This window comes from Oryx dammah, unplaced genomic scaffold (assembly GCF_014754425.2).
Source record: "Oryx dammah isolate SB20612 unplaced genomic scaffold, SCBI_Odam_1.1 HiC_scaffold_29, whole genome shotgun sequence".
Taxonomy (NCBI): domain Eukaryota; kingdom Metazoa; phylum Chordata; class Mammalia; order Artiodactyla; family Bovidae; genus Oryx; species Oryx dammah.
In genome coordinates, this window is record NW_024070213.1 from 76,882,029 (window position 1) to 76,908,929 (window position 26,901).

General features: G+C 39.0%; 1 protein-coding gene across 2 annotated transcripts in view; it reads left to right on the plus strand.

The window, feature by feature from the left end:
- Positions 1–26,901, plus strand: part of LRRK2 (leucine rich repeat kinase 2) — a 223,726-nt gene that overhangs the window by 142,003 nt on the left and 54,822 nt on the right. For both annotated transcript variants that reach the window (XM_040233495.1, XM_040233496.1), the window contains exons 40-41: positions 268–458; positions 10,294–10,454. In XM_040233495.1, the coding sequence (XP_040089429.1) occupies positions 268–458; positions 10,294–10,454 (352 nt within the window). The remainder of the gene's footprint in view (positions 1–267; positions 459–10,293; positions 10,455–26,901) is intronic.

Below are 26,901 nucleotides of genomic sequence, written 5' to 3' on the forward strand. Positions count from 1 at the left end.
GTATTGTCCCAGCATTAAATGTTCTGATAAAGCAAAGCAAACAGAAAAGGAGAACTTAAATGTTTAATTCACAGTGTAGTTGCAAAACCAGTGGTTTAATTCTGAACACGTGGAAAATATAAATAAGCTCAAAGAAGAAATGGAAAGTTTGCTGTAATCCAGTCACTCAGGGAAAACCATTCTCCAAGTGTTGACGGACTTATGGAAGGAGGCATTTGCGTAAGAACTGATGGTCTATTTACTCTTAAATGATTTTTGACTTTGTAGGAGCTGGTGGTGCTCTGCCACCTCCACCATCCCAGCTTAATATCTTTGCTGGCAGCTGGGATTCGTCCTCGAATGTTGGTGATGGAATTAGCCTCCAAGGGTTCCCTGGACCGCCTGCTTCAGCAAGACAAAACCAGTCTTACCAGAACGCTGCAGCACAGAATCGTGCTACATGTGGCCGATGGCTTGAGGTAATTGATTAGGTCATGCTGTTTTCTCTTCAGTGCATAATGAATATGAGCCCAAACTTGCTCTCAGACTTTGAGGACGGCGCTTCCCTGTAACAATGTGTCCTGGTAATATTTCACACACTATTTGAGTGTAAAACTACCATGTCCCTGTTCAGACTTTGTAATTTCATAAAATAAGAGTAAGAAAAGCATGCACACCTCATAGCTAACAGAAGTACAGTTTGAATCCAGAAGTCCTGCTCCAGAGCCCATGATCTTAACCATGCACTGACCTCCCTCCCCTAAAAACATGCGGGTGAGGCTTCAAAGTATCAAGGAAGGTTTCAGTTATCATGGATAATTCTGATGAGGAGAGATGAGGTCAGATTTCTGAAAGGAACAAGTTATTTAAGTCAGGTTGTCCTGAAAGACCACAGTGTGTCTCCGAGGTACACCATCCCTGCAGCTGGATGGTACCCAGACAGAGCCTTGGAGAGGCAGCACAGCAGAGAGAAAAGGCCATGGCCTTTGGAGATAGAGACTGGAATAAATCACTGCTTAATGTACTTACTTTCATTTGATTTTATTTCTCTAATTCTCTGTTTATTTTGTAGTCTCTACACTGTGTCTAACACTTAATGTATAGTGTCCTGAGTATGTCTGTAATAATTGAAGACATCCCAAATTAAAGTCTTGATTCCCCACTTTTCCACCCCTTCCCAATTCCAGTGAGCTTGGAGTCATCCTTCTCATGGCTGCCAGAGTGATTGTTCTAATATGGAAGCTGGATCACATCTTTCTCCTGTTATCAAACCTCTCCCACCACACTGTCTGGTCACTGTGCTTAGCCACACCCCTCCTGAGGTTTCTGGAATATACCAGGGGCTCTGTACGCCCTCTTCTCTCAGCCAGAAATGTCTAACCTGCAGAAAGCCTCTTGACTCACTTATTTCACTCAGATTCCTCAGAATGGAAGTCCCTGACTACCTCATATCTCTTGGGCACCTGTAGCAATTATCACTGCCTAGTATTCTTTATATTTTCCTTTAAAAAGCTTTTTATTGTCTATCTTTGCCACCACAATCTACGTGCCATGACATAAGGACTTTTCAGGTTGTTCACAGTTGTACTGTAGCTCCAAGAATACCATATCCTCAATATACGTGTTGGCATTGAGGAGAGAGGGAGGAAAGAGGAAGGAAGGAAGACTGCCTGGAGTGTAGTAGCCTCAAAGTGGATGCAAATTTCCTTCTCTTCCTTCACTTCTTAAATAGTGTCTGTTCCTTTTGAGAAGTATCCAGAAAACTTAAATGGAATGAATGGTAAGGAAAAGAAACATTGCTCACAAATAAATTAAACTGCTGATATATGGGATTTAACTATTAATACTGTATAAGGAATATAATAGGAGAATAAAATAAGTAGATTTCCTTTCTTGAAAAAGTCCATAAGCTATTGAAAAACAGATTATTATAAGATAAGTGAAAGTCACTCAGTTGTGACCTACTGTTTGTGACCCCATGGACTATAGCCTGCTGGACTCCTCTGTCCATGGAGTTCTTCAGGCAAGAATACTGGAGTGGCTAGCCATCCCTTTATCGAGGGGATCTTCCCAACCCAGTGATCAAACCTGGGTCTCCCACACTGCAGGAAAATTCTTTACTGTTAGAGCTACCAAAAATGTGTTTGTAGCTCAGTTGTGTCTGACTCCTTGAAACCGCATGGACTGTGACTCGACAGGCTCCTCTGTCCTTGGGATTCTCCAGGCAGAAATTCTGAAGTGGTTTGCCATTTCCTTCTCCAGGAGATTTTCCCAACCTGAGGATTAAACCCTGGTCTCCCGCATTGCAGGCAGATTCTTTACCCTTTGAGCCACTAGGGAAGCCCTCCAAACATAAAAGCACATTTTGATCTGGGTTTCTGTATCTACTTTTGAACACCAGGGAGAACCTTGTACTAAATTAATCTAGGAAAAGTGCAACCATGTCTTAACTATTTCAAAACCTGTGTTGGTCATTTTCCTTAATTTAACTTACTCCAGTTCCTGTTTTTTTTTTTTTTTTTCCTAAATCATCTACATGATTCTCAGAGTACTTATTTGTGAAATGAATAATTGATTTTTTAAAAAATTCATCACTGTTTGAAAGATCTCATCTTTTATATAACTTTATCTGGTTCTTCAGCTCAGTTCATTCACTCAGTCTTGTCTGACTCTTTGTGACCTCATGGACTGCAGCACACCAGGCTTCCCTCTCCATCACCAACTCCTGGAGCCCTCAAACTCATGCCCATCACATTGGTGATGCCATCCAACCATCTCATCCTTTGTCCCCTTCTCCTCCTGCCTTCAATCTTTCCCAGCATCAAGGTCTTTTCCAATAAGTTGGTTCTTCGCATCAGGTGGCCAGAGTATTGGAATTTCAGCTTCAGCATCAGTCCTTCCAATGAATATTCAGGACCGATTTCTTTTATTGACTAGTTGGATCTCTTGCAGTCCAAGGAACTCTTAAGAGTCGTCTCCAATACCACAGTTCAAAAGCATCAATTCTTCACTGCTCATCTTCGTTAAATAGTCCAATTCTCACAACCATACATGACTACTGGAAAAACCATAGCTTTGACTAGACGGACCTTTGTTGGAAAACTAATGTCTCTGCTTTTTATATGCTGTTTTGGTTGGTCATAGCTTTTCTTCCAAGGAGCAAGCATTTTTTAATTTCATGGCTGCAGTCACCATCTGCAGTGATTTTGGAGCCCAAAAGAAATAAAGTTGCTCACCTTTTCCATTGTTTCCCCTTCTATTTGCCATGAAGTGATGGGACTGGATGCTATGATTTTAGTTTTCTGAATGTTGAGTTTTAAGCCAACTTTTTCACTCTACTCTTTCATTTTCATCAAGAGTCTCTTTAGTTCTTTGCTTTCTGCCGTCAGTGTGGTGTCATCTGCATATCTGAGGTTGTTGATCTTTCTTCCAGCATTCTTGATTCCAGCTTGTGCTTCATCCAGCATGATTCATTTCTCATGATGTACTCTACATAGAAGTTAAATAAGCATGGTGACAATATACAGGCTTGACGTACTTCTTTTCCGATTTGGAACCAGTCTGTTGTTCCATGTCCAGTTCTAAGTGTTGCTTCTTGACCTGCATACAGATTTCTCAGGAGGCAGGTCAGGTTGTCTGGTATTCCCATCTCTTGAAGAATTTTCCAGTTTGTTGTGATCCACACAGTCAAAGGCTTTGGCATAGTCAATAAAGCAAAAGTAGACGATTTTCTGAAACTCTCTTGCTTTTTTGATAAGCCAGCAGATGTTGGCAGTTTGATCTCTGGTTCTTAGAGACCTTACTTAAAATAACAAGTCCAGCAGTTTCTGATAAAGTAAATGATCTCAGCATATTTTCCTATCATTTGCCTGATTTGTTTTCAGCATAATGCCAAGGTACCTTCTGGGTTCTGTGCCCTAAAAGGCTAATAGATTTTAACAGCTAACAATCTTCTACCAGCACTAAGTGTATTTAAAAAACTCAGCATTAGGGTTTGTCTTTCCCAAATATATTTTAGCATAGAGTCATAACTACAGAGATAGAAAGAGGCAATAAAGTCACATGATTTTGCAGCCCCTTAAATGATGGAGCTGTTTAGAGTAACATCCAAGAACTTTCTTCATGTTATATATTCTATCTTGTGCATATCTTTTACATATTCTATATTCAGCTATTAACTTGTATCTCTAAATTGTCTGCCGCTTTGAGCTTTTTATTATAATCCTCGACTACCTTTGAAGATATTGAGTGCAGCACTTTCACAGCATCATCTTTTAGGATTTGAAATAGCTCAACTGGAATTCCATCACCTTCCCTAGCTTTGTTCATAGTGATGCTTGCTAAGGCCCACTTGACTTCACATTCCAGGATGTCTGGTTCTAGGTGAGTGATCATGTCATCTTGATTATCTGGGTCATGAAGATGTTTTTGGTACAGTTCTTCTGTGTATTCTTGCCACCTCTTCTTAATATCTTCTGCTTCTCTTAGGTCCATACCATTTCTGTCCTTTATTGAGCCTGTCTTTGCATGAAATGTTCCCTTGGTATCTCTAATTTTCTTGAAGAGATCTTTAGTCTTTCCCATTCTATTGTTTTCCTCTATTTCTTTGCACTAATCACTGAGGAAGGCTTTCTTATCTCTCTTTGCTATTCTTTGGAACTCTGCATTCAAATGAATATATCTTTCCTTTTCTCCTTTGCTTTTTCCTTCTCTTCTTTTCACAACTATTTTTAAGGGCTCCTCAGACAGCCATTTTGCTTTTTTGCATTTCTTTTTCTTGGGGATGGTCTTGATCACTGCCTCCTGTACAATGTCATGAACCTCCGCCCATAGTTCATCAGGCACTCTGTCTGTGCGATCTAGTCCCATCACTTCCACTGTATAATCGTTAGGGATTTGATTTAGGTCATACCTGAATGGTCTAGTGGTTTTCCCTACTTTCTTCAATTTAAGTCTAAATTTGGCAATAAGGAGTTCAAGATCTGAGCCACAGTCAGCTTCTGGTCTTATTTTTACTGACTGTATAGAGCTTCTCCATCTTTGGTGGCAAATATAATCAATCTGATTTCAGTGTTGACCATCTGGTGATGATGTATAGAGTCTTCTCTTGTGTTTTTGGAAGAAGGTGTTTGCTATGACCAGTGCGTTCTCTTGGCAAAACTCTACTAGCCTTTGCCCTGCTTCATTCTGTACTCCAAGGTCAAATTTGCCTGTTACTCCAGGTGTTTCTTGACTTCCTGCTTTTCCATTCCAGTCCCCTGTAATGAAAAGGACATCTTTTTTGTGTGTTAGTTCTAGAAGGTCTTGTGGGTCTTCATAGAACCGTTCAGCTTCAGCTTCTTTAGCCTTACTGGTCAGGGCATAGACTTGGATTACTGTGATATTGAATGGCTTGCCTTGGAAACGAACAGAGGTCATTCTGTCATTTTTGAGATTGCATCCAAGTACTGCATTTTGGACTCTTTTGTTGACTATGATAGCCACTCCATTTCTTCTAAAGGATTCTTGCCCACAGTAGCAGATATAATGGTCATCTGAGTTAAATTCACCCATTCCAGTCCATTTTAGTTTGCTGATTCCTAAAATGTTGATGGTCACTCATGTCATCTCCTGTTTGACCACTTCCAATTTGCCTTGATTCATGGACATAATATTCCAGGTTCCTATGAAATACTGCTCTTTACTGCATCAGACTTTACTTACATCACCAGTCACATCCACAATTGGGTGGTGTTCTTGCTTTGGCTCCATCTCTTCATTCTTTCTAGTGTTGTTTTTCCACTGATCTCCAGTAGCATATTGGGCATTTACTGACCTGGGAAGTTCATCTTTCAGTGTACTATCTTTTTGCCTTATGACAAACCTAGACAGCATATTAAAAAGAGAGATATTACTTTTCCAACAAAAATCTGTTTAGTTAAGGCTATGGTTTTTCAAGTAGTCATGTATGAATTTGAGAGTTGAACTATAAATAAAGCTGAGCGCCTAAGAATTGATGCTTTTGAACTGTGGTGTTGGAGAAGACTCTTGAGAGTCCCTTGGACTGCAAGAAGATCCAACCAGTCCATCCTAAAGGAAATTGGTCCTTGAATATTCATTGGAAGGACTGATGTTGAAGCTGAAACTCTAGTTCTTTGGCCACCTGATGTAAAGAGCTGACTCATTTGAAAAGACCTGATGCTGGAAAAGATTGGAAGTGGGAGGAGAAGGGAGCAACAGAGTATAGATGGTTGGATAGCATCACCGACTAAATGGACATGAGTTTGAGTAAGCTCTGGGAGTTGGTGATACACTGGGAGGCCTGGCGTGCTGCTGTCCATGGGCTCACAAAGAGTGGGACACGACTGAGTGACTGAACTGAATTGAACTAAACCTTTGAAGATATAGTAACCTATATTTCCTATAAGTTTGTGTTTCAATATTTTCAAAATTGAATTTATTTTCTCTTGTTTCGCCATGAATCTGTTTTTTATTTTGTATCCCATTTGCCAACAAAGGTCTTTGTAGTCACATCCAGACCACTCCCTCCCCCTCAAAAGTAAGTACTCCTTTGTCCAGTAGGTTAATTTATTTTTAACCTTGATTAATTTATTTTATGCCACTACTGCTGTCTTGGTCTGATATTTATAGCTAATTATCAGAATATTTCTGATATCATATCATTCCAAAATAAAAATTTAAGTATTCTTGAAACTCCTTAGCATTTATCTGGAGAATACATCTAAATTCCTGTGATAGCCTCAGAACTCTTTATGTATGCCTCTTGCCTGCCTCTCCAGACTCCTTTTATTCCATCGCCCACATTCCAACCATGCTGAAGAACTTGACTTCTCATCAGCATCCATGTCTATTCTTGCATTTGTCATTCCTGTCTTATCAAAAAAATTGTCCACCTAGAAAACTCATATTCCTCTAGAATTTGCTCACATACTGTCTTCACCGTGATGACTGACTACACCATGAAGAGCTGACCTGGCTAAAACATGTTTCTTGACTTTGCTCCACGCAGGACTTTACACTGACTGCTGAAGATGGAAAAGAAAGATAGAGATTATATTGCTCTTATCAAGGTTGAAAACTTATAGTCTAGTGGGAGAGTCTGCTTTGGAACTACTAGAGAAGTAGTACCAAATGCTAGGGAAGTATCACATTTTTGCAATCTTGTTAGAATACCCATATCTCCCTCTCGATTGTGGCTCTAAAGATCAAGGAGACGAGGATGACTTTACATCCCCAGGGACTGTCCCTCATAGGTGCCCAATATATATTTGTTAAATGAATGATGATATTCTATTCTTAGAATAATTCTCTTTAGGGTGAGATAAGGTTTACTGTAAGTTTCAAAGAAGTTTCTTTGCAACATTGATAACAATCACAATTTAAAAATAACTAAATTGAGTTTAGCCAGTTTGTCTTAATAAAATATTTGAAAATGATCATTGTCATATAATACATAAATTACAGCTGAATTATTCTTACCAAGGCAACATCTGTACTTGTTATGTTTTTAAACCTATTCTGCTATTTAAAGCTATTAAAACTGTGCTTTTAAGATTAAATTCTGTAATTGAACATTTTAACTAATCCAGATAATCTTTCCTTCCCACTGACATTATTTAAAATTAAGTTTAATTTTTTTAACCTTTGGAAAGTGTTCTGAGAGAGTCTGTAGTCTTTAAATATTCTGAAAGAGGCATGCAATAGGAAGGATTTGGATGCTATTCAATAATGTATGACTTGGCTTTAACTTTTTTCTTCTTAATCTCCCAGCTTTTCTCTTCAATAGGATAAGAGTAGCTAATGGCCTTTCAGTAAGCCCTCAGTAAATTTTTCTTTTAAGCCTATTACTTATTGTTAAGGTCAGCTTCATTAGTATATCTCTCTTACTTTCAGCCAAAAATATGTCTACTGAAAGGAATAGGCCTAATGTCAAATGTTCTAACTACATCCTGGAAGAGAAAGAATCTTTTATTGATGAAGTTAAATGATACATACATTCTAGGTCATCAATCAATGGAAAGTTCAGGATATTTCTGCCTCTCTGCTCCTAATCCCTCTAGCAGTGATTAGTACTCAGTAATGGAGCAAATATTTATTAATATAAGGTGCTGCTGCTGCTGCTAAGTCGCTTCAGACATGTCCGACTCTGTGCAACCCCATAGACAGCAGCCCACCAGGCTCCACCATCCCTGGGATTCTCCAGTCAAGAACACTGGAGTGGGTTGCCATTTCCTTCTCCAATGCATGAAAGTGAAAAGTGAAAGGGAAGTCACTCAGTCGTGTCTGACTCTTCACGACCCCATGGACTGCAGCCCACCAGGCTCCTCCAGTGAGCCTATACCAAAAGCCACAAACAAAGGATTTAAATTTACCTCTCTTAAGTTCTGTGAAAAAATGTAATTTCAGTTCAGTTCAGTCACTCAGTCATGTCCTACTCTTTGTGACCCCATGTACTGCAGCGCGCCAGGCTTCCCTGTCCATCACCAACTCCCAGAGCTTGGTCAAACTCATGTCCATTGAGTTGATGATGCCATCCAACCATCTCATCCTTTGTCGTCCCCTTCTCCTCCTGCCTTCAATCTTTCCCAACATTAGGGTCTTTTCCAATAAGTTAGTCTTCGCATCAGTTGGCCGAAGTATTGGAGTTTCAGCTTCAGCATCAGTCCTTCCAATTCAACACTGATCTCCTTTAGGATGGACTGGTTGGATCTCCTTGCAGTCCAAGGGACTCTCAAGAGTCTTCTCCAACACCACAGTTCAAAAGCATCAATTCTTCACTGCTCAGCTTTCTTAAATAGTTCAACTCTCACATCCATACATGACTACTGGAAAAACCATAGCTTTGACTAGACAGACCTTTGTTGGTAAAGTAATGTCTCTGCTTTTTATATGCAGTCTAGATTAGTCATAACTTTTCTTATAAGGAGCAAGCGTCTTTTAATTTCATGGCTGCAGTCACCATCTGCAGTGATTTTGGAGCCCAAGAAAATAGTCTGTCATTTCCCCCCCATCTATTTGCCATGAAGTGATGGGACCAGATGCCATGATCTTCGTTTTCTGAATGTTGAGTTTTAAGCCAACTTTTTCACTCTCCTCTTTCACTTTCATCAAGAGGCTCTTTAGGTCTTTTTCACTTTCTGCCATAAGGGTGGTGTCATCTGTGTATCTGAGGTTATTGATATTTCTCCCAGCAATCTTGATTCCAGCTTGTGCTTCATCCAGCCTGGCATTTCACATAATGTACTCTGTATATAAGTTAAATAAGCAAGGTGACAATATATAGCCTTGTAGTTCTGTGAAAAATTGTAATTTCAAGATAGGACATAATATAGTTGTGAGGTCATGTGCAGAACTATGGCAAATTTGATGTCAATGGGTAGGGTGAAAAGAGCTGGGAAAAAATCTGAATGTTTTAGATGGGTAAGGAAAGGTAACAGAGTTACTTTAGAACTAGGGATAGCTCTTTGGCCATGTTTCTAAAATGGACAAGACCTGGTTGAGAGGAAAACTTGGTTTTGTTTTTTTATATTAACTAGTTTTTATTCTTCGCCTACAGTGAATGTCAAACTCTGGTTGCCAATGGTTGAATGGATCAATTTCTAAAAGGAAAGACTAAAATTCCCCACATCACCTTTCCTAAGACAGTGGTTTACTCACTCCAGCTCTCAATTCAAGTTGTTCTTTGATAATTCATAGTAGACCTGGGTTTAAAGTAGATTGCATCTTCAAATGATACAGTACAAATAGCTAAAAAAGTCTTTTATTTTAATTTGTTAACTTTTGAAAAAGTAGAAAACATTTTCCAAAAAATTAGGAAATATTTTATTCAGAAAAAAATTAATATCAAAGGAGAGAGAATTTTAAAGGCTATGAAGAACTTCTAAAATTGTTAAATAAATGAGAGTTATAAAAAATACTATCAATTCTTATTTAATGTATTTTCATTTTAAACCAATTAAAATATTTACATGATATTGAGGGAATTCAGAATTCCTTTTAGTGATTATTAAAGTATACAGAAAAGAAGTCTCAAAAAAATACATGTTCTGCTTAAAGTGGTTGTGCCTTAAAGTTTAAATTACTTATCAGAATTTGACATGTCTTTTAAATGAGTTTGTTTTAAATGCATAAACTTTGTAAAACTGGGCTTACATATTTTGATTTTCTTCTACAGTGTCTTTTAACTTTGAAGGTAAAACTTAGCACAGAATTTTGATGCTTTTCCTAGTGAATATGTATGTTTAAAAAAATAATACCAAAATATATTATGATATAAGCACATTTTAATAAAATTTCCTGTGCACTTTATGGCAGATACCTCCATTCGGCCATGATTATATACCGTGACTTGAAGCCCCACAATGTGTTGCTTTTCACCTTGTATCCTAATGCTGCCATCATCGCCAAGATTGCAGACTATGGGATTGCTCAGTACTGCTGTAGAATGGGGATAAAAACATCAGAGGGCACTCCAGGTAGGTAACAAGGTTTGTTTGATAATGTTCTCTTCAGGGCGGGTAACCACTGCCCTCAGTTGTGAGTTCAGGAGACTCAAGAGAACACTGTAGCCTATCACGCTGTGAACAGATGTTCATTTATAGTTGTGACCAGTATATTTGTGATTTTGATCATTGTATCCAGTAGGGCAAAAAAATCAACTGATGTAATTTTATAGGGAAAAAGTCAAATTATAAAACATAGAGTATGTCTGATGTCGTTATATTTCTAAAAGTTGGATTTCTTAAAAACATTGAATTACTACAGAGGTGGTAAGGGAACCACAAAGTTTTAATCTAGCTACTGTTAACCCTTACTTAAAATGAGGCAAACTAGATTTAGGATCACAAACCATGTTTTTTTTTTTTTTTTTTTTTTTTTGTAACTAGGAAATCCAAATAACTTTGAAAATCCAAAGATTTTTTTTTTTAATAACTGATTTCATGGTGAAATTTGGCCTAATGGAATTGACTCTCATGATCCTTATTTCTCATGCTCACTGTGAATGTGTATGTTTCATGGCAGAAATATAAACATGTTTGAGTATAGGGTGCTGGCTCTGATCCCACTGAAGGTTTGTGTAATTTGTTATATGCATTATTACTAACTTTCTTAAATATTAAAAAGTATAAATCCGTAAATGATTGTAGCTCCAAGAGTTTCAGATAAGGACTTTGGTGCTGCTGGAGTTCTTTGTTGCACTCTTCTTGATACAGCATACTTTCTTACTCTTTTTTTAAACATATATATATATATATATATATATATACACACACACACATATATATTTATACACATATATATTATTTTTAATTAAAAAATTTTTTTTAATTAAAAAAATTTTAATTTTGTTGGAGTAGAGTTCCCTGTGCTAAACAGTAGGTCCTTGTTGGTTATCTATTTTACATATAGTAGTGTGTGAATGTTCATCCCAAGCTCCTGCTTTAACCCTCCCTGCCACATTTTCCCTTTGGTAGTCATGAGTTTGTTTTTGATATCTGTAAATAAGTTCTGTTGTCTTATTTTTAATAAATAAGTCCATTTATGTTATTTTTTTTTTTAATTAGATTCCACATATAAGTGATATGACATTTGTCTTTGACTTAGTATGGTAATCTCTAGGTACATCTGGTGTTGCTGCAAATGGCTATATTTCATTCTATTTTTTATTGCTGAGTAATATTTCATTGTATATACGTCCTGCATCTTCTTTATCCATTTGTCTATCAATGGACATTTAGGTTGATACCATGTCTTGGCTATTGTAAATAGTGTTGCAATGAACATTGGGGTACATGTATCTCTTCAAGTTTTGATTTTCTCCAGATATCAGTGTAGGAATGGAATTACTGAATCATATGGTAGCTCTACTTTTAGTACTTTTAACGAACCTCCACACTCTTCTACCTAGTGGTTGTACCATTTACATTTCCACCAACAGTGTAGGAGGGTTCTGATTGGTACATGAGTTTAAACCTTTAACTACTGAAATTCATTTTTCTTTCTTCATAGTTTATTGATTGTTAACACTTAAATACTTAAAAATTTTGTAGTGTCTCTTTTTGACCCTGTAAAACAATATGAGTTAAGGTTATTATGTAAAATGAGACATATCCATTCTGCATATTATATCATATTATGCACATACTGTCATATTATGGTCTCCAGAAATCACAAGCATCATTTTCTTACCTTATATTTTAATGTAGCATTTTTTTTCTTTAAAGTAAAAGAAGGTTTATTCAGAGAGAAACACACTCCACAGACAAAGTGTGGATCATCTTGGAAGGCAAGAGAGGCACCAGGGTACGGGATTGTCAGTTTTTATGTTGTTGTTGCTATTCAGTGGCTCAGTCATGTTGGACTCTTTTCGACCACATGGACCTTGGCGTGCCAGGCTTCACTATGTTTCAGACTTTGCTCAAACTCATGTTCATTGAGTTGATGATGCTATCCAACTATATCATCCTCTCTTGCCTGCTTCTCCTCCTGTCCTCAATCTGTACCAGCATCAGGGTCTTTTCTAGTGAGTCAGCTCTTCGCATCAGGTGGCCAGCGTATTGGAGCTTCAGCTTCAGTATCAGTCTTTCCAGTGAATATTCAGGGTTGATTTTCTTTAGGATTGACTGGTTTCATTTCCTTGCTGGCCAACTCTTTGTGAACCTGTGGACTGAAGACCACCAGGCTCCTCTGTCCATGGGATTCTCTAGACAAGCATACTTGAGTGAGTTGCTAGGCCCTTCTTCAGGGAACCTTCTGGACCCAGGGATTAAACCTGCATCTCTTGTGTATCCTCCTTTAGCAGGAGGTTCTTTACCACTCTCGCCACCTGGAAAAAATATCTTGCTGTCCAAGACAGTTTCAACAGTCTTCTCTAGCACCACAGTTTGAAAGCATCAATTCTTTGGGGCTCAGCCTTCATTCCGTGATGACTCATTGGTAAAAGAAATCACCTGCCAATGAAGGAGATATGGGTTCCATTCTTGGGTCATTAAGAACCCGTGGAGAAGGAAATGGCAATCCACTCCTGTTACTTGCCTAGAAAACCCCATGGATAGAGAAGCCTGGCAGGCTGTAGTCCATGTGGTTGCAGAGAGTCGGACATGGTGAGCAACTAAACAACAACAGCCTTGGTTATGGTCCAGCTCTCACATCTGTACATGACTGTTAGAAAAACCATAGCTTTGAATATATAGACCTTTGTCAGCAAAGTGATATTTCTGCTTTTAAAATTGTTGTCTAGGTTTGTCAGCTTTCCTTCCAAGGAGCAATTATCTTTTATTTATTATTATTTTTACTTTTTATTTTTAACTTTACAATACTGTATTGGTTTTGCCATACATTGACATGAATCCACCATGGGTGTACATGTGTTCCCAACCCTGAACCGCCCTCCCACCACCCTCCCCATATCATCTCTCTGGGTCATCCCAGTGCACCAGCCCCAAGTGTCCTGTATCTTGTATCGAACCTAGACTAGCGATTCATTTCTTACATGATAGTATACATGTTTCAATGCCATTCTCCCAAATCATCCCACCCTCTCCCTCTCCCACAGAGTCCAAAAGTCTGTTCTTTACAACTGTGTCTCTTGCTGTCTCACATACGGGGTTATCATTACCATCTTTCTAAATTCCATATATATATGTGTTAGTATACTGTATTGATGTTTTTCTTTCTGGCTTACTTCACTCTGTGTAATCAGCTCCAGTTTCATCCACCTCATTAGAACTGATTCAAATGTATTCTTTCTAATGGCTGAGTAATACTCCATTGTGCATATGTACCACAGCTTTCTTATCCATTCGTCTGCTGATGGACATCTAGGTTGCTTCCATGTCCTGGCTATTATAAACAGTTCTGTGATAAATATTGAGGTATACGTGTCTCTTTCAATTCTGGTTTCCTCGGTGTATATGCCCAGCAGTGGGATTACTGGGTCATAAGGCAGTTCTATTTGCAGTTTCTTAAGGAATCTGCACACTGTTCTCCATAGTGGCTATACTAGTTTACATTCCCACCAACAGTGTAAGAGGGTTCCCCTTTCTCCACATCCTCTCCAGCATTTATTGCTTGTAGACTTTTGGATCGCAGCCATTCTGACTGGTGTGAAATGGTACCTCATTGTGGTCTTGATTTGCATTTCTCTGATAATAAGTGATGTTGAGCATCTTTTTCTGTGTTTGTTAGCCATCCGTATGTCTTCTTTGGAGAAATGTCTGTTTAGTTCTTTGGCCCATTTTTTGATTGGGTCATTTCTTTTTCTGGAATTGAGCTGCATAAGTTGCTTGTATATTTTTGAGATTAGTTGTTTGTCAGTTGCTTCACTTACTGTTATTTTCTCCCATTCTGAAGGCTGTCTTTTCACCTTGCTTATAGTTTCCTTTGTTGTGCATAAGCTTTTAATTTTAATTAGATCCCATTTGTTTATTTTTGCTTTTATTTCCAGTGTTCTGGGAGGTGGATCATAGAGGATCCTGCTGTGATTTATGTTGGAGAGTGTTTTGCCTATGTTCTCCTCTAGGAGTTTTATAGCTTCTGGTCTTACATTTAGATCTTTAATCCATTTTGAGTTTATTTTTGTGAGTGGTGTTAGAAAGTGTTCTAGTTTCATTCTTTTACAAGTGGTTGACCAGTTTTCCCAGTACCACTTGTTAAAGAGATTGTCTTTAATTCATTGTATATTCTTGCCTCCTTTGTCAAAGATAAATGTGTGTGGATTTATCTCTGGGCTTTCTATTTTGTTCCATTGATCTATATTTCTGTCTTTGTGCCAGTACCATACTGTCTTGATGACTGTGGCTTTGTAATAGAGCCTGAAGTCAGGCAGGTTGATTCCTCCAGTTCCATTCTTCTTTCTCAAGATTGCTTTGGCTATTCGAGGTTGTTTGTATTTCTATACAAATTGTGAAATTATTTGTTCTAGCTCTGTAAAAATTACCTCTGGTAGCTTGATAGGGATTGCATTGAATCTGTAGATTGCTTTGGGTAGTATACTTATTTTCACTATATTGATTCTTCCGATCCATGAACATGGTGAAAGTGAAGTTGCTCAGTCGTATCTGACTCTTTGTGACCCCATGTATTGTAGCTTACCAGGCTCCTCCATCCATGGGATTCTCCAGGCAAGAGTACTGGAGTGAGTTCCCATTTTCTTCTCCAGGAGATCTTCCCAACCCAGGGATCGAACATGGTATATTTCTCCATCTATTAGTGTCCTCTTTGATTTCTTTCATCAGTGTTTTATAGTTTTATATATATAGGTCTTTTGTCTTTTTAGGTAGATATGTTCCCAAGTATTTTATTCTTTTTGTTGCAATGGTGAATGGAATTGTTTCCTTAATTTCTTTTTCTACTTTCTCATTATTAGTGTATAGGAATGCAAGGGATTTCTGCATGTTGATTTTATATCCTGCAACTTTACTATAATCATTGTTTAGCTCTAGTAATTTTCTAGTGGAGTCTTTAGGGTTTTCTATGTAGAGGATCATGTCATCTGCAAACAGTGAATTCTTCTTTTCCAGTTTGGATTCCTTTTATTTCTTTTTCTGCTCTGATTGCTGTGGCCAAAACTTCCAGAAATATGTTGAATAGTAGCGGTGAAAGTGGGCACCCTTGTCTTGTTTCTGACTTTAGGGGAAATGCTTTCAATTTTTCACCATTGAGGATAATGTTTGCTGTGGGTTTGTCATATATAGCTTTTATTATGTTGAGGTATGTTCCTTCTCTTCCTGCTTTCTGGAAAGTTTTTATCGTAAATGGATGTTGAATTTTGTCAAAGGCCTTCTCTGCATCTATTGAGATAATCATATGGCTTTTATTTTTCAATTTGTTAATGTGGTGAATTACGTTGATTGATTTGCGGATATTGAAGAATCCTTGCATCCCTGGGATAAAGCCCACTTGGTCATGGTGTATGATCTTTTTAATGTGTTGCTGGATTCTGATTGCTAGAATTTTGTTAAGGGTTTTTGCATCTATGTTCTCATTGATATCGACCTGTAGTTTTCTTTCCTTGTGGCATCTTTGTCAGGTTTTGGTATTAGGGTGATGGTGGCCTCATAGAATGAGTTTGGAAGTTTACCTTCCTCTGCAATTTTCTGGAAGAGCTTGAGTAGGATAGGTGTTAGCCCTTCTCGAATTTTTTGGTAGAATTCAGCTGTGAAGCTGTCTGGACCTGGGCTTTTGTTTGATGGAAGATTTCTGATTACAGTTTCAATTTCCGTGCTTGTGATGGGTCTTTTAAGATTTTCTATTTCTTCCTGGTTCAGTTTTGGCAAGTTGTAATTTTCTAAGAATTTGTCCATTTCTTCCATGTTGTCCAGTTTATTGGCATATAATTTGTGATAGTAGTCTCTTATGATCCTTTGTATTTCTGTGTTGTCTGTTGTGATCTCTCCATTTTCATTTCTAATTTTATTGATTTGATTTTTCTCCCTTTGTTTCTTGATGAGTCTGGCTAATGCTTTGTCAATTATATTTATCCTTCCAAATAATCAGCTTTTTGTTTTGTTGATTTTTGCTATGGTCTCTTTTGTTTCTTTGGCATTTATTTCTGCCCTAATTTTTAAGATTTCTTTCCTTCTACTAACCCTGGGGTCTCCATTTCTTCCTTTTTTAGTTGCTTTAGGTGTAGAGTTAGGTTTTTTATTTGACTTTTTTCTTGTTTCTTGAGGTATGCCTGTATTGCTATGAACTTTCCCCTTAGCACTGCTTTTATAGTGTCCCACAGGTTTTGGGTTGTTGTGTTTTCATTTTCATTCTTTTCTATGCATATTTTGATTTCTTTTTTGATTTCTTCTGTGATTTGTTGGTTATTCAGAAGCGTGTTGTTCAGCCTCCATATGTTGGAATTTTTAATAGTTTTTCTCCTGTAATTGAGATCTAATTTTAATGCATTATGGTTAGAAAAGATGCTTGGAATGATTTCAATTTTTTTGAATTTATCAAGGCTAGATTTATGGCTCAGGATGTGGTCTCTCCTGGAGAAGATTCCATGAGCACTTGAGAAAAAGGTGAAATTCATTGTTTTAGGGTGAAATGTCCTATAGATATCAATTAGGTCCAATTATTGTATCATTTAAAGTTTATTTAAAGGTCTATTGTATCATTTAAAGTTTGTGTTTCTTTGTTAATTTTCTGTTTAGTTGATCTGTCCATAGGTGTGAGTGGGGTATTAAAGTCTCCCACTCTTATTGTGTTATTGTTAATTTCCCCTTTCATACTTGTTAGCATTTGTCTTACATATTGCGGTGCTCCTATGTTGGGTGCATATATATTTATAATTGTTATATCTACTTCTTGGATTTATCCTTTGATCATTATGTAGTGGCCTTCTTTGTCTCTTTTCACAGCCTTTGTTTTAAAGTCTATTTTATCGGATATGAGTATAGCTACTCCTGCTTTCTTTTGGTCTCTATTTGCATGGAATATCTTTTTCCAGCCCTTTACTTGCATTCTGTATCTGTCCCTTGTTTTGAGGTGGGTCTCTTGTAGACAACATATATAGGAGTCTTGTTTTTGTATCCATTCAGCCAGTCTGTCTTTTGGTTGGGGCATTCGACCCATTTACCTTTAAGGTAATTATTGATAAGTATGATCCCATTGCCATTTACTTTATTGTTTTGGGTTCGGGTTTATACACCCTTTTTGTGTTTCCTGTCTAGAGAATATCCTTTAGCAATTGTTGGAGAGCTGGTTTGGTGATGCTGAATTCGCTCAGCTTTTGCTTATCTGTAAGGCTTTTGATTTCTCCTTCATATTTGAATGAGATCCTTGCTGGGTACAGTAATTTGGGGTGTAGGTTATTTTCTTTCATCACTTTAAATATGTCTTGCCATTCCCTCCTGGCCTGAAGAGTTTCTATTGAAACTCCCTTATGGGAATCCCCTTGTGTGTTATTTGTTGTTTTTCCCTTGCTGCTTTTAATATTTGTTCTTTATGTTTGATCTTTGTTAATTTGATTAGTATGTGTCTTGGGGTGTTTTGCCTTGGGTTTATCCTGTTTGGGACTCTCTGGGTTTCTTGGACTTGGGTGATTATTTCCTTCCCCATCTTAGGGAAGTTTTCAACTATTATCTCCTCAAGTATTTTCTCATGGTCTTTCTTTTTATCTTTTTCTTCTGGGACTCCTATAATTAAAATGTTGGAGCATTTCATATTGTCCTAGAGGTCTCTGAGATCATCCTCATTTCTTTTAACTAGTTTTCTTTTCCCTCTCTGATTCATTTATTTCTACCATTCTATCTTCTATTTCACTAATCCTATCTTCTGCTTCCATTATTCTACTTTTTGTTGCCTCCAGAGTGTCTCTGATCTCATTTATTGCATTATTCATTATAATTTGACTCTTTTTTATTTCTTCTAGGTCCTTGTTAAGCCTTTCTTGCATCTTCTCAATCCTTGTCTCCAGGCTATTTATCTGTGATTTCATTTTGACTTCAAGATTTTGGATCATTTTCACTGTCATTATTTGGAATTCTTTATCAGGTAGATTCCCTATCTCTTCCTCTTTTGTTTGGTTTGGTGGGCATTTATCTTGTTCCTTTACCTGCTGGGTATTCCTCTGTCTCTTCATCTTGATTAAAATACTGCGTTTGGGGTGGCCTTTCTGTATTCTGGCAATTTGTGGAGTTCTCTTTACTATGGAGTTTCCCTGCTGTGGATGGGGTTGTATCAGTGGCTTGTCAAGGTTTCTTGATTAGGGAAGCTTGTGTCGGAATTCTGGTGGCTGGAGCTGTATTTCTTCTCTCTGGAGTGCAATGAAGTGTCCAGTAATGAGTTATGGGATGTCAGTGGTTTTGGAGTAACTTTGAGCTGCCTGTATATTGAAGCTCAGGGGTGTGTTCCTGTGTTGCTGGAGAATTTGCGTGGTATGTCTTGCTCCAGAACTTGTTGGCCCTTGGGTGGTGCTTGGTTTCAGTGTAGGTATGGAGGCGTTTGATGAGCTCCTATCGATTAATGTTCCCTGGAGTCAGGAGTCGTCTGATGTTCTCAGAATTTAGACTTAACCCTCCTGCTTCTGGTTTTCAGTTTTATTTTTACAGTAGCCTCAAGACTTCTCCATCTATACAGCACTGATGATAAAACATCTAGGTTAGAGATTAAGAGTTTCTCCACATTGAGGGACACCCAGAGAGGTTCACTGGGTAACATGGAGAAGATAAGAGGGAGGGGGGAGTTATAGGTGACTGGAATGAGATGGGGTGGGATCAGAAGAGGAGAGAGCAAGCTAGCCAGTAATCACTTCCTTATGTGCGCTCCACTGTCTGGACCACTCAGAGATGTTCATGGAGTTATACAGAGGAGAGGGAGGAAGGAGACAGAGGTGGCCAGGAGGATAAAAGAGGGAAATGAAAAGGAAAGAGACAGATCCAACCAGTAACCAGTTCCCTAAGTGTTCTCCACTGTCTGGGACACACAGAGATTCACAGAGTTGGGTAGAGAAGAGAAGGGGGATGGAGGAGACAGAGGCAACCTGGTGGAGAAAAACGAGAGTCCAAAAGAGGAGAGAGTGGTCAAGCCAGTAATCTCACTCTCAAGTAAAAATGGGTACTGATGATTGGGTTTTTAAAGGTATAAAATTGAAAACAAATAAAAAGCAAAGATTAAAAATCTAGAGTAGAGGTTGGATTTTAAAAAATACAATATTAAAGAAAAGAAGAAGAAGAAAGAAAAGAAAAACAAAGTCACAAGAATTATTGAAAAACAACAGCAGTTCAGTTCAGTTCAGTCGCTCAGTCGTGTCTGACTCTTTGCGACCCCATGAATCGCAGCACGCCAGGCCTCCCTGTCCATCACCATCTCCCGGAGTTCACTCAGACTCACGTCCATCGAGTCAGTGATGCCATCCAGCCATCTCATCCTCGTTTGTCCCCTTCTCCTCCTACCCCCAATCCCTCCCAGCATCAGAGTCTTATCCAATGAGTCAGCTCTTCGCATGAGGTGGCCAGAGTACTGGAGCTTCAGCTTTAGCATCATTCCTTCCAAAGAAATCCCAGGGTTGATCTCCTTTAGAATGGACTGATTGGATCTCCTTGCAGTCCAAGGGACTCTCAAGAGTCTTCTCCAACACCACAGTTCAAAAGCATCAATTCTTTGGCACTCAGCCTTCTTCACAGTCCAACTCTCACATCCATACATGACCACAGGAAAAACCATAGCCTTGACTAGACGGACCTTAGTCGGCAAAGTAATGTCTCTGCTTTTGAATATACTATCTAGATTGGTCATAACTTTTCTTCCAAGGAGTAAGCATCTTTTAATTTCATGGCTGCAGTCACCATCTGCAATGATTTTGGAGCCCTCCAAAATAAAGTCTGACACTGTTTCTACTGTTTCCCCATCTATTTCCCATGAAGTGATGGGACCAGATGCCATGATCTTAGTTTTCTGAATGTTGAGCTTTAAGCCAACTTTTTCACTCTCCTCTTTCACTTTCCTCAAGAGGCTTTTTAGCTCCTCTTCACTTTCTGCCATCAGGGTGATGTCGTCTGCATATCTGAGGTGATTGATATTTCTCCCGGCAATCTTGATTCCAGCTTGTGTTTCTTCCAATCCAGCATTTCTTATGATGTACTCTGCATATAAGTTAAATAAGCATGGTGACAATATACAGCCTTGACGTACTCCTTTTCCTATTTGGAACCAGTCTGTTGTTCCATGTCCAGTTCTAACTGTTGCTTCCTGATCTGCATACAGATTTCTCAAGAGGCAGGTCAGGTGGTCTGGTATTCCCATCTCTTTCAGAATTGTCCACAGTTTATTGTTATCCACACAGTCAAAGGCTTTGGCATAGTCAATAAAGCAGAAATAGATGTTTTTCTGGAACTCTCTTGCTTTTTCCATGATCCAGCAGATGTTGGCAATTTGATCTCTGGTTCCTCTGCCTTTTCTAAAACCAGCTTGAACATCAGGGAGTTCACAGTTCACGTATTGCTGAAGCCTGGCTTGGAGAATTTTGAGCATTACTTTACTAGCATGTGAGATGAGTGCAATTGTGTGGTAGTTTGAGCATTCTTTGGCATTGCCTTTCTTTGGGATTGGAATGAAAACTGACCTTTTCCAGTCCTGTGGCCAATGCTGAGTTTTCCAAATTTGCTGGCATATTGAGTGCAGCACTTTTACAGCATCCTCTTTCAGGATTTGAAACAGCTCAACTGGAATTCCATCACCTCCACTAGCTTTGTTTGTACTGAAGCTTTCTAAGGCCCACTTGACTTCACATTCCAAGATGTCTGGCTCTAGATTAGTGATCACATCATCATGATTATCTGGATCGTGAAGATCTTTTTTGTACAGTTGTTTCATGTATTCTTGCCACCTCTTCTTAATATCTTCTGCTTCTGTTAGGTCCATACCATTTCTGTCCTTTATCGAGCCCATCTTTGCATGAAATGTTCCCTTGGTATCTCTAATTTTCTTGAAGAGGTCTCTAGTCTTTCCCATTCTGTTCTTTCCCTCTATTTCTTTGCATTGATTGCTGAAGAAGGCTTTCTTATCTCTTCTTGCTATTCTCTGGAACTCTGCATTCAGATGCTTATATCTTTCCTTTTCTCCTTTGCTTTTCGCCTCTCTTCTTTTCACAGCTATTTGTAAGACCTCCCCAGACAGCCATTTTGCTTTTTTGCATTTCTTTTCCATGGGGATGGTCTTGATCCCTGTCTCCTGTACAATGTCATGAACCTCATTCCATAGTTCATCAGGCACTCTATCTATCAGATCTAGACCCTTAAATCTATTTCTCACTTCCACTGTATAATCATAAGGAATTTGATTTAGGTCATACCTGAATGGTCTAGCAGTTTTCCCTACTTTCTTCAATTTAAGTCTGAATTTGGCAATAAGGAGTTCATGATCTGAGCTGCAGTCAGCTCCCGGTCTTGTTTTTGTTGACTGTATAGAGCTTCTCCATCTTTGGCTGCAAAGAATATAATCAATCTGATTTTGGTGTTGACCATCTGGTGATGTCCATGTGTAGAGTCTTCTCTTGTGTTGTTGGAAGAGGGTGTTTGCTATGGCCAGTGCATTTTCTTAGCAAAATTCTATTAATCTTTGCCCTGCTTCATTCTGCATTCCAAGGCCAAATTTGCCTGTTACTCCAGGTGTTTCTTTACTTCCTACTTTTGCATTCCAGTCCCCTATAATGAAAAGGACATCTATTTTGGGTGTTACTTCTAAAAGATCTTGTAGGTCTTCATAAAACCGTTCAACTTCAATTTCTTTAGCATTACTGGTTGGGGCATAGACTTGGATAACTGTAATATTGAATGGTTTGCCTTGGAGATGAACAGAGATCATTCTGTCTTTTGAGATTGCATCCAAGTACTGCATTTCGGACTCTTTTGTTGACCATGATGGCTACTCCATTTCTTCTGAGGGATTCCTGCCCACAGTAGTAGATATAATGGTCATCTGAGTTAAATTCACCCATTCCAGTCCATTTTAGTTCGCTGATGCCTAGATAGGGTCTTTTTTTTTAAGGTAATAGTAGGTTATAAAAATAAAAATTAAAGGAGAAATAGAGAACTTAAAAATTTAAAAATGTTAAAATAAAAAAAGAAGAAAAAAACAAAACAAAAAAAAGAATGATCGTAAAAATGGTAAAGGTATATCTGGGACTTTCTCTGGTGTTGTTGTGGACAGTGTGGGGTCAGTTCACTTTTGAATAGTTCCTTGGTCTGGCTTATATTTCTCAAGATCTATACTTCCAAGGCGGTTCCCTCTGTTTTAGCTTCTTCTGTTTGCTGGTCTCTTCAGTGTCTGTTTTCTGCCCTGACACAAGGGGGCGGGTGGTGAACATTTTTTTTTTTTTTTTTTAGGCTCACTTGTTTAGTCGGTCTGTGGGGAGGGAGGGATGCTGCAAACAAATAACACTGACGTGTACTCGTAGTGTCTCAGACACGCTGGGCCTGCCTCACTCACAGAGCACACCACTCAGGCTCTAGGTTGCTCTGCCGGGAACCATCTGAGGCTGGCCCTGGGCTGCATGCCCCTCCCCCATCTAAGCCGCTCAGGCTCAGCCACTCAGGTAGTCCTCAGAGGCACAGACTTGGTTGAGCCTGCGTTTTGTGCCCTTCCCAGGTCCGAGCAGCTCAGGTGTTTGGTGAGCATGTTTGCTGCGACTTATTGCCTTTCCTGTCCCTGCTGCTCAGTTTTCTGGGCGTACAACTGCTGCCTCTTCTTGAGCAGATGGTAACTGTCCAGAACCCCAAGAAGTCTTAGTTAGCAAAGAAGCTTGCTTGCAGTTTGGAAGTTAATGTCTCTCTGGGGCTGCGATTGCCCCCTTCCGGCCCTTCGGGCTCTGGCTGCCTGTCACCGGAGGGGGATGCTCTGCAGCTGGCTAATTCTGTTCCATCCTTTGTTCTGTGCACGGTCCTGGCGGTGTCTTGTGTTAGAGCTTTTCGAGTGGTAGCTATGCCACAGTCTGGTTTGCTAGCCCAAGTTAGTTCACTCTGGTTACACTCAGGGCATTCTGGCCCCTTAAAAAGCACTGCAGCCCCCACCTCCCTGCCCAGCCCCCGCTTGCTAGTGGCGGATGCAGGCGTCTGCGCTGCTTCTCCGCTGGGGGAGTTACCGTTGGGCTCCTAATCTGTTGGTTTTAATTATTTATTTATTTTTCCTCCCTGTTATGTTGCCCTCTGTGCTTCCAAGGCTCGCCACAGCCTTGGCAGCGAGAGTGTTTCCTGGTGTTTGGAAACTTCTCTCTTTTTAAAACTTCCTTCCCAGGATGGAGCTCCCTCCCTACCTCTTTTGTCTCTTTTTTCATCTTTTATATTTTTTCCTACCTGTTTTTGACGACAATGATCTGCTTTTCTGGGTGCCTGATGTCCTCTGCCAGCATTCAGAAGTTCTGTGCAGTTTACTCAGCGTTGAAATGTTCTTTTGATGAATTTGTGAGGGAGAAAGTGGTCTCCCCATCCTATTCCTCTGCCATCTTAGGACTGCCTCCCAGCAAGTGTCTTTTAATTTCATGGCTGCACTCAAGGTGTGCAGTGATTTTGGAGGCCAAGAAAATAAAATCTGTCACTGTTCCCATTGTTTTCCCATCTATTTGCCATGCAGTGATGGCACTAGATGCTGTGATATTAGTTTTTTGAATGTTGAGTTTCAAGCCAACTTTCTTACGCTCCTCTTTCATGCTCATCAGGAGGCTCTTGAGTTCCTCTTTGCTTTCTGACATTAGAGTGGTATCATCTGAATATCTGAGGTTATTGATATTTCTCCCAGCAATCTTGATTCCAGCTTATGATTCATCCAGCCAGGTATTTTGCATGATGTACTCTGCATAGAAGTTAAATAAGCATAGTGACAATATACAGCCTTGACTTCTTTACGAGTTTTGAACCAGTCCATTGTTCCATGTCCGGTTCTAACTGTTGCTTCTTGACCTGCATACAGGTTTCTCGGGAAACAGGTAAGGTGATCTAGTATTCCCATCTTTTTAAGAATTTTTCTACAGTTTGTTGTATCCACATAGTCAAAAGCTTTAGTGTAGTCAATGAAGCAGAAGTTTTTCTGGAATTCCCTTGCTTTCTCTAATGATCCAGCATATGTTGGCAATTTGATCTCTGGTTCCTGTGCTTTTTCTAAATCTAGCTTGTACATCTGGAAGTTCTTGGTTCACATCCAACTGAAGCCTAGCTTTATGGATTTTGAACAAACCTTGCAGTACAAGAAAATCTTACTGTACAAGCAAACCTTGTACGGTACTTTGAACATCTTTGGCATTGCCCTTCTTTGGAGTAAGAATGAAAACTGATCTTTTCCAGTCCTATGGCTACTGCTGAGTTTCCAAATTTGCTGATGTATTGAGTGCATGTATTTAACAGCATGATCTTTTTAGGATTTTAAATAGCTCACATGGAATTCCATCACTTCCACTAGCTTTGTAGTAATGCTGTTTAAGGCCCACCTGAATTTACACTCTAGGATATCTGGCTCTAGGTGACTGACCACACCATCCTGGTTATCTGCATCCAGTTATCACTGGTTATTAAGACCTCTTTGTATAGTTCTTCTGTGTATTCTTACCACCTCTTCTTAATCTGTTCTGCTTCTGTTGTACTCCAAAGACAAACTTGCCTATTACTCCAGGTAAATCTTAGCTTCCTACTTTTGCATTCCAATTCCATATGAGAAAAAAGGACATCTTTGATGGTGTTAGTTCTAATTGGTCTCATAGGTCTTCATAGAACCGTTTAGCCTTAACTTCTTTGGCATTAGTGGTTTGGGCATAGACTTGGGTTACTGTGATGTTGAATGGTTTGTCTTGGAAACGAACTGAGATCATTCTGTCATTTTTGAGACTGCACCCTTCTTAATTTATTACTGTTTCTGTCCTTTATCATGTTCATTCTTGCATGAAATATCACCTTGCTATCTCCAATTTTCTTGAAGAAATTTCTAGTATTTCCCATTTTATTGTTTTATTCTATTTTTCTTTTGCATTGTTCATTTAAGAAGGCTTTCTTATCTCTCCTTGCTATTCTCTTGAACTCTGCATTCAGATGGGTATATCTTTCCATTTCTCCTTTCCTTTCACCCCTCTTTTTTTTTTTAAGGTGTTTGTAAAGCCTTCTCAGACAACTGCTTTGCCTGCTTGCATTGCTTTTCCTTTAGGATGGTTTTGGTCACTGTTTCCTGTACAATGTTATGAATCCCTGTCCATAGTTCTTCAGATACTCTGTCTACCAGATCTAATCCCTTGAATCCCTTGAATCATTTATCATCTCCACTGTATAATCATAAGGGATTTCATACTTGAATGGCCTAGTGGTTTTCCCTACTTTCTTTCATTTAAGCCTGAATTTTGCAGTATAAGGAGCTGATGATCTGAGCCACAGCCAGTTTTAGATCTTGTTTTTGCTTACTGTGTAGAGCTTCTCCAATTTGGCTTCAAAGAATAAAATCAATCTGATTTTGATATTGACCCTATGGTGATGTCCATGTGTAGAATCATCTCTTGTGTTGTTGGAAAAGGGTGTTTTCTGTAGCCAGTGTATTCTCTTGGCAAAACTCTGTTAACCTTTGCTCTACTTCATTTTGTACTCCAAAGACAAACTTGCCTATTACTCCAGGTAAATCTTAGCTTCCTACTTTTGCATTCCAATTCCATATGAGAAAAAAGGACATCTTTGATGGTGTTCGTTCTAGTTGGTCTCATAGGTTTTCATAGAACAATTTAGCTTTAACTTCTTTGGCATTAGTGGTTTGGGCATAGACTTGGGTTACTGTGATGTTGAATGGTTTGTCTTGGAAATGAACCGAGATCATTCTGTCATTTTTGAGACTGCACCCATGTACCACATTTTGGACTCTTTTGTTGACCATGAGGGATACTCCATTTCTTGTAAGAGGGTCTTATCTGCAGTAGCAGATATCATGGATATCTGATTTAAATTCACCCATTTCTGTCCATTTTAGTTCTAAAGATGCTGATGTTCACTCTGCCCATCTCCTGCTTAATCATGTCCAATTTACCTTGATTTATGGACCTAACATTCCACGTTCTTATACAGTATTGTTCTTTATAGCATTGGACTTTACTTACATCAGACACATCCACAACTGAGAGTCGTGTCTGCTTTAGCCCAGCCTCTTCATACTCCCCTGTAGCATAGTGGACACCTACCAACCTGGAAGGTTCATCTTCTGGTGTCATTTCTTTTTGCCTTTTCATATTGTTCATGGGGTTCTTGAGGCAAGAATACTGGAGTGATTTGCCATTCCTTTCTCTAGTGAGCCACATTTTGTCAGAACTTTTCACTATGACCTGTCCATCTTGGGTGGCCCTGCAGGTCACGGCTCATAGCTTCATTGAGTTACTCAAGCCATTTCGCCACAGCAAGGCTGTGATCCATGAAGGTGGTAAGTTTTTACGGGGTGAGTAATTTCATTGGCTGATGAGTGGGAGGAGTATTCCAG